General features: G+C 35.2%; 1 protein-coding gene across 1 annotated transcript; it reads left to right on the top strand.

Annotated features, from left to right (window-relative positions):
- The first annotated feature begins 4,090 nt into the window (after nt 1-4,090).
- Nucleotides 4,091-11,131, top strand: LOC306862926 (DNA polymerase delta subunit 3-like). Its single transcript, XM_079406033.1, has 12 exons — nt 4,091-4,242; nt 4,677-4,732; nt 4,836-4,938; nt 5,042-5,081; nt 5,344-5,476; nt 5,566-5,812; nt 5,891-5,963; nt 6,054-6,222; nt 6,349-6,458; nt 6,843-6,925; nt 7,285-7,363; nt 8,611-11,131. The coding sequence occupies exons 1-12, from the start codon at nt 4,186-4,188 to the stop codon at nt 8,811-8,813; spliced, it is 1,353 nt and encodes a 450-aa protein (XP_079262159.1). The 5' UTR covers nt 4,091-4,185; the 3' UTR covers nt 8,814-11,131.
- The last annotated feature ends 3,443 nt before the right edge of the window (nt 11,132-14,574 follow it).

Raw genomic sequence — 14,574 nt, 5'->3', positions numbered from 1 at the left:
TTCAGAAAAGGTCAAATTTCACAAATAATTACCAAGTAATTACCAGCAAGTAACATATTGAATTAAGAGAAAAGTTTGGAAATAAAAAGTCTGAAATACAGTTCCGGGCTGTATTTCAATTGAAGGTATTGTCTATGCATTTGGTGAATTATCAAATTTAAGTGTCATGGCAATTGATAGCAATCTGTCGAACTTTATTATCCTAGTATCATGTCACCTTTTACTGTGAGGAGCCTGGTGACTTTTATTTGGATAAATCCTTGTTTTGCGAGTATAATTGCCATTTTGGTGGCTATGAAACACCTTATTTGCAGACATGACATCGATAAACTTTTTGTGAAAACCTGTCCTTCCTTGGTTAATCTTGGTTGTAAAGAAGATATTTCATATGGGATTTTTAATGGGTGGATGTATGCCTCGATAACTGTCTTTACTGGTTTAGTTCTGATTTCCTACCTTAAAATAATTCTAGCTTGTAGAAGATCTAAAGTAAATCAAGAGAAGTTCTTTAGCACATGTATGCCACACTTGATTACCTTTCTGAACTACATAGCCTGTTCTTTTTTTTATTCTTCCCAGACAGAATTATGAGCAAAAACATTGCCTCGTAAGTTATATACCTTTATGTAGGATATTCCAGTTCAACCTCAACTAAACTAACCATAGGCAATTTAGTGAACATTACACAAATGAAAATCATACCTAAATAATCAATACAAATTTTTTTCACACAATTGTATTTTTATTATAGGGCCAGCAGAGAAGGCCCTGCCTCCCCTGACGGCCCACCACTTATTATATTATTGTTACCTTATAGACTCAAGAAAACATCCATTCCAGACAAGGAAGACGCCCTAATTTGAATTTACAACGTTTATTTTACCAACCAAACATTTAACATGTTTGTTGTCGTCTTCTAAATAATGCCGCGAGTGGGACTTGAGGAAGTGACCTGATGCAGCCCCAGAAGTGAGACACAGGAAACAGAAATAATGCAAAATAATAATAATAACGCGACTAAACGAGACGAAATAACGTTATAACAATTCGTTTCGTCTCGTTTTGGTCAACGAAAATCAAGAGACATTTTTGCATAGTTTTTATTTTGTAAACCACATTTAGTCTCGTTTTTATTCGTCAACAATATTGCAAAATATATTTAATTATAGTCATCGTCACATGACCAGCATTTACGTTGTGTCTCGTCTCGTTTTACGTCACGTGATAAAGGTTCGTTGACGACGATATTTAGTCATAATTTTCGTTGACGAAAGCAACACTAGGTAGATCACATATACAGTGCATGCTAAAAATAATAACAACTGCAAACTAATTGTATTATATACATTTTAAATGTATTTATTATTTAAAGTTGACATTTATTAGCTATATAAATCATGCAACTGTGACATTTCTTCATTCCAAAGAACTTTTGTTTTGTCTTTAATTTCATTTAAAATAAATATACATTAACTACATTATTGGAAATTAAATATTGTTCTAATATTTGCTTTACATATAGCTAATACAGCAAGACAGTTTTAAAAAGGGCCATAACTATAAGGTTTGGTAACAAAATTCCAATTATACAAATATGTGTGTTATCTTAAAAAGTGTTTCTATATGGTAATATGGTTCTAAAATATACCCAGGCAAAAAAAAAAAAGTGCACTTCCATGTACTTAAAATGCTCTATTTTCACGCACTCATTTTGTACTTAATATACTATGAATTATTATTTAGTACTTCTTAAGATAATCTTAAAAACATTTAAGTGCATTTAAATGTGCCTCAAAAAATTTGGGACAACATGAATATGAACTAAAATGTGCTTTTAACATCACATTTCACTGTATTATCACTGTTTTTTGTGTTTCGCCACACTGGCATATATTCAGACAAGAGTCAACTATAGAGACCAGCATCTCTGCAATGTGGGAAGCTCAAGATTGTTAAGACACCTAAAAATTATAGCCGTCAGGATAAACATGTGTTTCAGATCAGGTGATGATTTTTTTTTTACGATGATAATTTGCAGCAGCCTCAAACAAGTGATGGTACTCTTATGCCTTGGTATTTTCTGATTACACCAAATAGGATTAAGAACAGTATGTCCATTCATTCTGCTACATAATTGAATTTTTAACTTAAAGTCTGATTGGAGTGGCTTCAGTTGGGTCAAAATAAGACCGAGCCTGACCAGAGTACTGTGCAAACGTCCTGGGAGTGCCATCATCATCCGAAGATACCAACATGAAACCTCAGAGTATACTTGTCTTGCTTGTCCTTGTTGTATTAGCATTACACTGTAAGTTTAGTTTTTTTTTGCATTTAGTGATAGACGTGTTTTAATTTACTAACTTTTTATTTAAGGCATATTTGCCCTAAAACTGGGAAATCTTGAACAGCAAAACTCATGGATAAAAATCATGGATACATGGCTCCAAATCACTTTAGGCTCATTTTACTGGATCTTTCAGTGCTAAAGCATTTCATTTCTGTCTAAGGCAAAGAGAATGAGGCTGCGTCAATTCCCTGGAGCTGTGCAAGTCTCAGTGGAGTTTGCAGACAAGGAGTGTGTCTGCCTTCTGAGCTTTATTTTGGACCCTTAGGCTGTGGCAAGGGATTCTTGTAAGTTCTGCCTATGCCTAATATCATAGCAATAATCTGTCATATCAGTTATGAACAATATTAAAATATACTTCTATTTTTCCTTTTTTCAGGTGCTGTGTATCACATTTTCTTTGAGAACTGGAAATGATGTTCCTCAAAAGTCTACTATGTGAATCCAGCCTTACCTATGATAATTCTCTGCTTTAACTCATCACATGCCTGCATGTTTGATTTGGGATCATGTACATGGAGATACCTTAAGGATTAACATATTTTAAATAGTCTCATATATAACACTGATTGTCATCTAATAGCATCTGATTATCAAGAATTTCAAACCATCATGTTAAGGCGAACCATACAGTTTACTACATGGAATAGTTGTTTAGGTCTTCTGATGGACTGTTATTTTGTCTGAATATATAATACAGCACCGATGCAATAATAAAACTAATGGGCTAGTGCTTACCTCTCTGTAAATGTGTGATTCCAAGGCTTGTAAAACCTGTTCTCGAAGACAATGAATTTGTAATATGACCTAGGAGGAGAAGAAAAAAAAAAGAAAAAAATCAGGTCTGTGTTTGTCAACTATAACTGAAACCAAAGGTAGACAATCCATGCTTAGGTGGCTTGCACATCGCAAACAGGTTATACATTTGAGCAGCTAAGGTAAAAAGTTATTTCAAATAACTATTTTGAGAAAAATATTTAGTTTCCAACAGACTTTTGATGAAACAAGTTTCTGAAAAAAAAGATCTTTGTTTCAGTGTAAGGCACCCAAAAACTGACAAGACAAACTGTTTTTGCAAAATGGGTAAAACAAAAATAAAAGTCCCATTTTAAGTAATACATTAAAACGTTACCATGATAACCATATAGATTCTGCCAAATACCTATACATAACTTCAAATAACTAAACTATATAATAATAATATGAAATCATAATGTAATAAATTATAAGATTAATAAAAAATAATAACAAAATAGTTACAACGGTTATTGGTGCTACAATACAATTTTTTACTTGGCACCACTGGAAAATAAAATAAATAGAAAATAAAACAAAACACAAAATAAAATACAAAATCTGAACGCGTGTTGGATTGTTTTAGTTACAGTAGTAACAAAGCTGTTAGTAAGTTACAGATATTTCGTTATTTATAGGAATTATGACAGGTATCACGCTTACCATGGTCATTTTTCTTAAAAGCTACAAGAGCTCGTGGAATAAAAAGAACATACAAGAACCTGCAAGCAATTGAAATAGCTGCAAACCTACTGCCAGTCTATCCCTGCATCCCAATGTGCATACCATCCACCCTAAATATTATTGGAAATAACTAATATCACTTAGAATTTAGGATGGATAGTATGCACATTGGGACGCAGGCCATAATAAAATACAGGTGGCGAAAGCATGATAGAAAGCATGTTGTGTTGTGCAGTATGTCTCGCTATTCGACGCTCTAGCCCACGTGACCGGAAGTAAATACGGTTCAGCAGCAGTTCCCGCGTTTGGCGACTCTTTCAATCGCAAGCGTAAACTTGGAGTAGCAGCCAGTCGGTCTGGATATGGATGAGCTGTATTTAGACAATATTGACGAATTTGTCAATGATCAAAATAAGATCGTAAGTTGTTTTTTTATAATGATATCGTTGTTGTCATCGTAAATGTAAAATGTCGGTTGATATAGGCTACCAAAATGCTTACATGTGGCTGCATGCTTGTTTACTTGACTGTTCAGGGTTGGGGACCACGAAAAATACCTGTACCAAATGATTTTCCTGCCGTTCCTTTCCCTTAATTTTCTTTTTCTGTATGAGTTGGCTGTTTTTAGTGAATTAAATACATGCGCGAGATCCCAAGTTGCTTCTTAACTTATTCAAATCCGACTCTAAGCGAACAGAAAAGGTACTATACTTAAAACTAGGGAGAAATCGTTTATTTACTGACTGACTGTTAACGTGTAGTTGAAGATACAAATTATGAGATTTATAGTTATCATGTCAATTATTCAGTCTGCAGTATTCACAATTCAGCGTTTATATTTTGATTTTTGCAGGTCACCTACAAATGGCTCAGTTTAACTCTTGGAGTCCACGTCAACACAGCAAAACAGTTAGTCCTGTCCTTTTTATTGGCACCACATTTTGTATTTGTACATTTTGCACGCATTTCATGATCTGTTTGAATAACTAATGCTCATTTAACGTTTTTGCAGAATGCTGTATCATTACCTGCAGCAGAAACGCAATGAAAGTTCAAGGACTCCCCTTCATGCCACCTACCTTGTATCTGGGAAGTGTGTTGAGAATGGTAGTACGGTAAGGGTTGAGATCTGATCATTGCTTAACCTTTGTGAAATGAATGTTTCCCGAAAAATCATTACTTTGAGATCTGCAGTTGAATGTTTTCCATTGCTTTTAGTGCCATAAAGTGTCAGTAGTACGTGAGGACAAGCTTGATGGTAAGATTACCATATTTATATCTGTAAATTACAACAAAAAGCATTAATACTGGGCAAAAATGCATTAATCTTGGGTTAAGAAATGTTAGGCTTCTCTAATCTCACATAGGTGATCTTATATTTATACTTATAGCTAATCTTTATAATTTAAAATATAAAATATATTAATGAAATATAAGGAGGAAACATAGGAAATAATAAAAAAAAACATTTAATGTGATTTCCATTTTTAAATATTCAGTAGAGGAATTTTTTTTAACAGCTGTTAAAGCAAAGATGGACGTGACCATCAGTGTGCATGTGTACAGTGTGCAGAGAGCCGAGCTGAAGGATAGTTCACCACTTTACAATACAGATTATGATGCTGTTAAGGAGAACCTAAAAAACTGCAACAAGTAAGTGATACTCATATGACCTGTAATGTCACATGCATGCATTATATGCTAAAGTTGTGACACATCTAATATTTCTGGTCTTTCCTCAGGTACAGCGCTATACATTGTGCTGCGGCTGTCCCTATGTGTTCTACAGAGCTGCAAAGAGCTCAAGAGATCCCTCCAGCGGAGAAGGAAATCAGTAAACCTGACTTGAATGAAAACACTTCAGCTACCTCCAAACCTAGTGCTAAGCAGCCAGCAGGCATCATGGGAATGTTTGCAAGCAAAAAGGCTTCTAAGAGCCAAGAATCCAGCAAGGAAGTGAAAACAGAGCAGAAAGACGATTCTTCTCTGGTAAGGGTGTAACTCTACAGTTTAATGTTGATGGAACACAAGACTCTGTGAAATTTATAATGGTTTCATATGTTGTAGGTTGAAACATCAAAAAGCAAAACAGCCTCCAAAGCGAACCCAATGAGCAACTTCTTTGGGAAGTCTGCCCAAAGTGAGTGTTTTTCTTGTCTGCCAAAAAAAAAATGCAAGAAACAAAGCGTAACAAAGTAAACCAAACAAAACATTTTCTTGTGAAATTTAGAAAAGGCTGATGAAAAACCTAACAAAAGCATTAAAGAAGAGACGGACGGCAGCTCAACAGTATCGGCTACTGCAAAGTCACAGACGTCTGCCAAATCTGAGATTGACATTAAAGCGGAACAATCCAAAGTGTCCAATGCTTTGAAGGTTGAATCACAAGACACTCGGAAGTAAGGTTTACTTTTTTCCATTTTGAAGTAAATTTTTATCTATACTTTATTTAATTTATTTATGCTTTTATGTATATATACTCATCTCATAAATGTGAACTAAAAACTACATATGCTTTCTCCAAGTAAAACAAAGCGCCCTGAGGTTGTGGACAGTGACGATGAGAAAATAGAGAGCCAGCAGAAGAAGAGACGGCGGATAAAGAAGCCCCAGCCAGACAGCAGTGATGATGAGGGTAGGAAAGAGATAGGGGGAAAAACATGGGGAGAAAGGTTCACGTCATGCTTGGCAGATTTGAATCAGTCCAGATGAGGCGCTCTGTGACCCAAAATGAAGAAAAACAAAGAAATGGGTTCCCCCTCTGGGCAAAGTGCTGAATAAAATGTCAAAATTGCTCTCTGACAAACAAAAGCTAATTGATAACATTCATTGTTTCTTCCCTTATTCTTTCTCTTTCTTCCATCCATCTATCTGTCTCTCTCTCTCTCTCTCTCTCTATATATATATATATATATATATATATATATATATATATATATATATATATATATATATATATATATAATATAATATACACAAAGACTTTTATATTTGACACGTCTCTTCTTCCCTCTTCCAGTTGTGCCAGATTCTCCACCTGTGCCTAATGTACACGCTCCCAGCCCTAAAAAACAAGTGAAGAGAGAGCCTGTTTCACACCAAGTAAGCATTACCAACACCAATAATTACTAGCTTTTTTAGAAACTATTTCCAAACACTCCTACAGGAAGTATCACCTCAAACTCGACATGCCAAAATGCCAGGTCACTCAAACCAGTAGGGTCAAGATTAACATGGGAAGTTAGCTATTGCCGATAGATGGCGCAAGAGAAGTCATTCATGACCATTCCAAAAGAGTCATCTATTCATACAAAATGCTTTTCTTTTCTGTTTTTTTGCAAAGGAAAACACTTTGTTATTCTCTTGTGACTAACAGATATACAAGTCATTAATTTACACACACCTCATTTGTATTTTCCATACAGTAAAATTGTCATTGATTATGTTCTTGACTCGTTCAGGAGAGCTCAGAGGTAAAGAGGAGGAAAAGAAGGCGTGTTTTGAAGTCTAACACATTTGTTGATGAAGAAGGTGCCTTTGGTAAGTATGATTTCAGTTGGCATTTTCCATAGTTTTGATTAATGTTCCAATTTTTGAATGGCTGATATACCAATATCTTAAGAGAGCAGGATAGCTGATATAAAGCTGAAATATGGTATTAAACATTACTAACAATTACTGCAATGACATTTGTATTTATTTGACATTTTGTAAATTAAAATAATATAAACAAGCATTCTTAGCGCTTTGAAAATGAAAGACTAGTCGATGTCAAAATAAATGCTGGTCAAACAAAAACGTTTTAGCAGTTGCTGAAAAAAATAGCAAATATCAATTGATATCGGTCTGCTCCACGTACGTGAACAATCAAATGCAACATATCTGTAATATAAAGGATAATGATTTAAAAAATCCATTGTCTTTAACAGTTAGTTTAAATGCAAATATTGTTTTATTGACAGAATTTGTGGCATTTATGTCGGTTACCACATACAATTGATTCTGCTCATCTGTTTAATTATATAGGAAATAAATATGACAATGCAGTGTGTTTTAAGTTTATTTTCTGTGGTAATTCGCATGAAAGGTTTCTTTAAACAGGGTGCATAACATTGACTGAACTCTCTCCTTACTTTTACAAGCACATCATTTATAAGCGCCGACAGAAACTCTTAAACCAATAGGTAAATCATAAGTTATATGACAGAAATACAGATGGCTGGCAAACTATTTTTGCTGAAACTGTTTATTTCTGATTATTTTTGACTTTATGTGGAGGAAATCTTTGTGTTTGAAGACCAAAAGCACAAATGTGTGTTTGATTCCTATAGCTTTGCGCCACTGGTATTATTTTCGTACTTAGCACAGTGTCTAATATTACACATTCCTTAATGCCTGTTGTCTGTTCAGCACAAAAACTCTTTGAAATGGATTTATTTTTTTATTGTATGGTAACCAAATTCATATGTTTTTTTTCTTCTTCTTTATTTGTTTGTTATTATACATGGTTGACCAGACCAAGATTTATAGTGTAGCCAGGAATGTGTATTGTTCTAAAACCCAGTGTGTACAGAGGCAGTAATTTAAGACATTATAATAAGCACAATGTGAAGGCTGTTAATATTAATTAAGCTGCCTAAGGCCCTTTCTTTTAGCCAAAAAGAATGGCAACTTTGCAAAATCACGGTGACAGAGTAAATCCAAGTGTATATATAGACCCCAAACCAGACACTTATATTCACCACATGCATCTTGACTATGAATAACCAATGTTTCTGTTTTCGTAGTGACTGAGAAGGGTTATGTGAGCGAGTCTTACTCTGAGAGTGAAGAGGAGCCTGAACCCAACAGTCAAGCCAAAGACTCGAGCTCACTCAAGCAGTCATTTGGAAAAAGAGAGGAAGAGAAAAAAGAAAAGAGTCAGAAGACCTCTACTGCTAACAAACCTACGAAACAGCCATCCATTATGGGATTTTTCCAGAAGAAATAACTTTTTTTTATTCTTTCATGGCCTTTTAAAGGAATAGTTCACCTGGAAATGCAAACTGTCGTTAAATGCTCAGCCTAATGTTGTTCTACGACATAAAGGATTATTGCATAGGTCTTTTTCTGTTCATAAAATCTGTCCATTAAAGAGGGGAAAAATAACATGAGGATGAAGAAATAATGCCTTCATTTTTTTGGAGTGAAATATCCCTTTAAGCACTTAATTTTCAGCAGTGACATTCCCATGAACCACTTCTGATGCTGTAAGGAGGAAATCAGTCTTCATTGTCATGTCACTCTTCAGAGACATTGAAACAGGAGATTTCTGCTTCTACGTGAACAACACTTTTGTGCCGACTATCCATTCAACTCCACACGCTGGATTTCAGTTCTGGGCCTGATATGATTGACTGTTGTAGTATGCAAGTGTATGATCCTGCTGATCGAGCAGATTTCTTTACTATTAACCAACCTGCACATGGCCAACCACCAATAATTCCCATACTGTAAGGTTTGTGGAGTCTGTCTATTTTTAGTATGTTTCTGGATAATAAATCAAAAGATAAAATAATTTCTTTTTGTTTGTATTAAAATTCATGTAAAAGAAATATCAGTTGGTTTAGACATTCATTAGTTAAGTCCATGGTCAAGAAAATGTTTTTCTCTTGCTGTCTTGTTTGGTTCCTGTGAGTCAAGTTGTTTTCTCCACTGAGCTTCATATTTCTACATGACATCAGTTTCTGGCTCCATAGTTGTGTTGATCTTGGACATTTCCATTTATCAAAACTAAACTTACTGTGTGGAAAGGCATGCCTCTGGAAATGCACATCAAAATCAGTCCAAGCTCTTCTGATCCAGTGCCACAGACGTGAAATTGAGCATTTTGTGCCAAGACATCATTCCCCATAAACTCACTTTTTTCCCTGAGGAAAGGCTCCTAAACTTAGATCTGAGTTAGATTGAATGTGTGATTGAATTCAGGAACAGAGTGTTCTTTATATTGTTGTAAAACATTTGTAATTGTGCTTTCAAAGTTGGGGTCCAGCAAAGTGAGAATTTCTGTTTGCTTTGTATATTGAATAATCATGTGATCATTTGTTAAAAAAACAACAACACTTTTGACATTAATTACCTTATCCAGCTGCATTCTGTGAAGGAAAACAATTTGGTTTTGTTGTTTTGTGCAGTTAGGTGTTTGCTCGTTCCCTTAGCTCACCCTTGCAGGCCTCTCGCTGGGCAGTCAGATGTAGAATAGGGTGAGGCGCCTGTACTGGATACCTTATCAAACAGCCGTTTAAAATTTTAGGTGCCTCATTGTCTGAGAAAATCCTTTGCTCGATTGCATAGCTGTCGTTGGAAAAATGCAGCAATGGTTTTGGCTCGCCGTTACTTCGGGAGAGTGCGGTTAACTGTTTCCAGATTTACCTTCAGTCTTCAAAGGTGCACTTGTTCAGCAACCTGTTTGGATCCTTTTGGTTTCCATATAAACCACTAATGCACAACAATAATGGAACAATGAAAAAAAAAACTATTTAATTGAAAAAGTGCAATTTGCAGCCCGATTGCTAGTGAGAAAACTGGCTGCATTAGATATTTATGTCATGATTTACTCATCCTCGTGTCATTCCAAACCCTTTGTTTTCTGCAAATACACTTGGGGGAAAAACATTTTGTGTAGAAATACATTCATAAATTGCATCAAATTAAATGTGATTTTTTGGAGTAGAAAACAAATCTTTTTGTATTTCCCCAAAAAGCGTAGACAATTCTAAAGAACTGTTTTTGGCTATTCAGTGCATATCAATGGGGTCCAAAATAACACTGGACCCCACTGACTATATTTGATTTGTCAAATGATCTGTTATGTTCCACAGCAGAAAGTCATACAGGTTTGGAAAAGTCCTGAGGGTGAGTAAGTGATGACAGACATTTTGGTGACCTGTCAGCCATCGTCTGGTGAGGTAAGATATTACACAATGCTACTATAAAGTGATGTTAAGGGAAAAAAAAAAAGGTATGGAAGCCCAAATTGTAAAGGTAATTGGGACTCATTATCTCACAATTCTGGCTCCTTTCTCACAATTCTGAGAACTGAACTTTTTCAGAATTGTGAGATATAAATTCAAAATGGCAAGATATATAAACAATTCTAAGACTGAATAATTCTTTTAAGACCTAAAATCGCAATTGCAAGAAAAAATGTCTCACAATTCAGATTTGTTTTCTCTGAATTTTGTGTATGTCGCTATTCTGTGTTCCAAATTGTGAGATATTTTTATTCCACAGATGAATCAAGCTTCTATAATAAAGTTTATTTTCCATAAAAGAAAAATAAATGTGGCAAGAGTCATTATTTACCACATTTATTTGTGTAACACTTCACTTTCATCTTGTTCTATCCATCCATGCGATTTAACACTTTTGGCCACCGTACGATTTCAATTAGATTGCTCTTGCAAAGCCTCTCAAAAGTGGAATGCATTTTTCAGCCCAGGTGGAATAAATCAATAGGCATTTTCAAAATATATCAAGTGAACCCACATTATTAAATTCAAACTGGCCTTGGGCACTCTGCAAAGCCATTAAATATTGTTTGAGTGCTTCATATTTTGCTCCCGTCTTTTGTGCTCATGTAAAAATACATATCTGACAAAATCAGAAGGGCTTTAGTAGATTTTTCTATCCTGTCATCTCACACATGTGACAAACACTATCCACTCATTGCTGAATATTCACATTTTAATTAGTAACCTATTTACCCATGTGACTCCTCCCACTTCCCTTTTGCACATGGACCCTGTTTGTGGTTGAAATAACCGATTAAGCAAGTACTTGATCTCAAGATATTTTAAGTTCCTTTTGAAATTTTTACAGACCCTCATAAAAGTTCATTAAGTGTAAAACAATTAATACAGAGAATTTGCATTTCTGAAGATGCCTTTTAAGTCCGGGCAGAGCTCGCAGGCATGAGAGAGTCTCGCTTTGTAGATCAACGCCAACAAAGTACATCAAACAGCAATAACTCAAACTTTGAGCAGTGATTTATTTTTTTAATCCTCCTCACTGTTCTCATGCAGAGCTCTTAAATAATAAATCATTGTGTATTAATTGAAAGCAGATTTTTACACACGCTCGTCTGACGGGATGATATAAATGCATTTGGCTGAAGGATCACTGTTCTTTGTCAAAACAGGAAAATATGCAGAACATGATTGGAAGAGGCAGCGCATGCATCACCTTTCTGAGATTTGATGTCTTTGGGGTTATTTTTAGGGTGTTGGGTGCCTGACATCTGGATTTGTCTTGTTGAAATCAAGCAAAAATTAGTATTTTTCTGATTCTTCTGATTACCAAATAGAGCCTGTGATCTCATTGCAAATGTCACTGAACGCATTGAAACACTGCACATGTGCTAAACTTGGCATGAATACAAGCCCTGATTATCTCTAAAACACTTCACATCATCATTTATCATTCTGTCATATTAGTTAACCGGCCATATGACACCCATCTATTATGGGCTGATGTGGCTTAATTACCGTTTTCCGTGGCAAAGGCCATGTAGTCTGTTCTCAATTAAATTAGTATTGTTTGGAAGTAAATTTTTGTTATAATCATAATACTTTAATTTTGGCAGAATGTTTAGCAGAATGTATTATCCTCTGTGAAGGGATAATCATAAAGGAATAGTTCACCCCAAAATGAAAATTCGGTCATCATGTACTCTCTCATGTTTTTTGAAACCCATATGACTTCCTTTCTTCTGTCAAACAAAAAAGCAGTTATTTATAGCAAGATCCAAGCTGCTCTTTTCCATTCAATGAAAGTGAATGATTTTCAAGGCATGAAACTCTTAGTGATTTCAGTCTGCTCCTCACACAAAATAAGCATACATTTAGTGCATTTTGATTATGGTTGATTTTTTAGAAATCAACCATAATCAAAATCCACTTTCATTGTACAGAAAAGAGCAGCATGGACATTCTTCAAAATATTTCCTTTCTCATTATACGAAAGAAAGAAAACATACATGTTTGGAATGACACAAGGGTGAGTAAATGATTATGATGACAGTCATTGATAAGTAATGGTGTCCTTACCATTTCCAGTAGGGATCAGGAAAGGCACATTTTTTACTGGATTGTTCATGACAGGCTGTTCAGTGCTTGCTTAGCATGATTCAAATCATTGGCTGAAACGATCAAGGCCACACAAAAAAAACAAAAAAACCTTCTGAAGTATTTGGATGGCACATTAATTCACAGGTTACATGAACACCTTAATCAGCTATGAAAGCTAACCAATCCATCAGAGTTAATTAGCTTAACACAGTTTAGCTCCCTTTGAATCTTGTTTCAGTTGCTTAGAGACTGTGAATCTGCAGGCGCCGTGCAGAGCTGCAGTTCAGAGGCAGAAACATTACATATTCACAGTGGTGGACAGTTTTTACATCAGTACAGTTTTCAATTATTTGTACTTTATCAGACTACTTTTATTTTGAGAAATGTTTACTTCACTACATTATGCTTTCTTCACCACATTTGATAAAAAATATCATTCCATATTATTTTGAACAGTGGAAATCGCTACACTCTCTAAAACAAGATAGCAGGGTATACTTCAGGTTGAATCATCTGTTGAATCAGTTTGCAAATAGCATTGAACAATTAATTTAGACAGAACCAATCACAGAAGTTCTCCAGTCAACATCTCTAAGATTTCATGATCCACTCAGAGCGAGTATCCAGTAACAATTCACTTGTTCATGACTGACTCGATATGTGCAAGCACAGGCAAAAACTAAGTAAAATTAAAATAATGCAAATTAATGCCCATGCATCTGTCCTGCTGCTGTGGCATTTTTAAGTAATATAGAACTAGTTTGTTTCCATATGCAGCAGGTGTTGAATTTTTGAAGTCAATAGTTATGTTATAAAAGAGTTGAGTTCTTGTTAAATTCTTAACACACTTTGCCCATTTTTTAAATAAATGTATACACTATTTCTCACCATACATTTACAAGCATTTTTCTTAATTGAAATACCATATTTTTATCTTGTTTTTTGCACACTTGAATTATCAGTATGTTTAAAGGGATAGTTCAGCCAAAAATGAAAATTCTGTCATTAATTACTCACCTTCATGTTGTTTCAAACCAGTAAGACCTTCATTGATCTTCAGAACACAAGATATTTTTGATGAAATCCGAAAGCTTTCTGACCCTCCACACAACTACCATGTTCAAGGCCCATGTTCAAGAACATCGACAAAATGCTCCATGTGACATCAGTGGTTCAACCGTAATTTTATGAAGCTACAAGAATACTTTTTGTGCACAAAATATAAAAAAGAAAATAACGACTTTGTTCAACAATTCTGCATGCGTGTGCTTTGATCTGAACGTAAACAAGGCGTAGTGCATGCATGTTCTACATCAGCAGCACCATGCGCATGCGTTGTTTACTTGCAGAGAAAAGTGCATGCATCGTGCTACTCTCCATAATGGCGGGGGAAAAAAGGCAAATAGCACTTTCAAATAGCTGCTGAACATCACAGTGGTATAAAACCTAAGTCCATTTACACTTTTACATGCAACAATGGGAAGAAAAGCTGAGCAGGAAAACTCACACAGAGAACTGACCCATTCACCTGATTTATACCCAGTGACTGCCCCCAGCTGTTCAGATTGCCAGAGCCAAGACTAAGCATGCATAGCTGAAAGCTATTTATTGGGAATTAAAAACCTTTAGCCAAAAGCGAAGGTG

The sequence above is a fragment of the Barbus barbus genome, assembly GCF_936440315.1.
Source record: "Barbus barbus genome assembly, chromosome: 43".
Taxonomy (NCBI): domain Eukaryota; kingdom Metazoa; phylum Chordata; class Actinopteri; order Cypriniformes; family Cyprinidae; genus Barbus; species Barbus barbus.
The sequence above is the reverse complement of the archived record's forward strand: the minus strand, read 5'-3'. Positions and strand labels throughout refer to the sequence as shown.

Bases quoted from the DNA above. Each gene is read 5' to 3' on its own strand.
- LOC306862926 (XM_079406033.1), top strand. From the start codon at position 4,186: ATGGATGAGCTGTATTTAGACAATATTGACGAATTTGTCAATGATCAA. The intron at 4,243-4,676 runs GTAAGTTGTTTT...TGATTTTTGCAG, and splicing joins TCAATGATCAAAATAAGATC to GTCACCTACAAATGGCTCAG. The intron at 6,459-6,842 runs GTAGGAAAGAGA...TCCCTCTTCCAG, and splicing joins AGACAGCAGTGATGATGAGG to TTGTGCCAGATTCTCCACCT.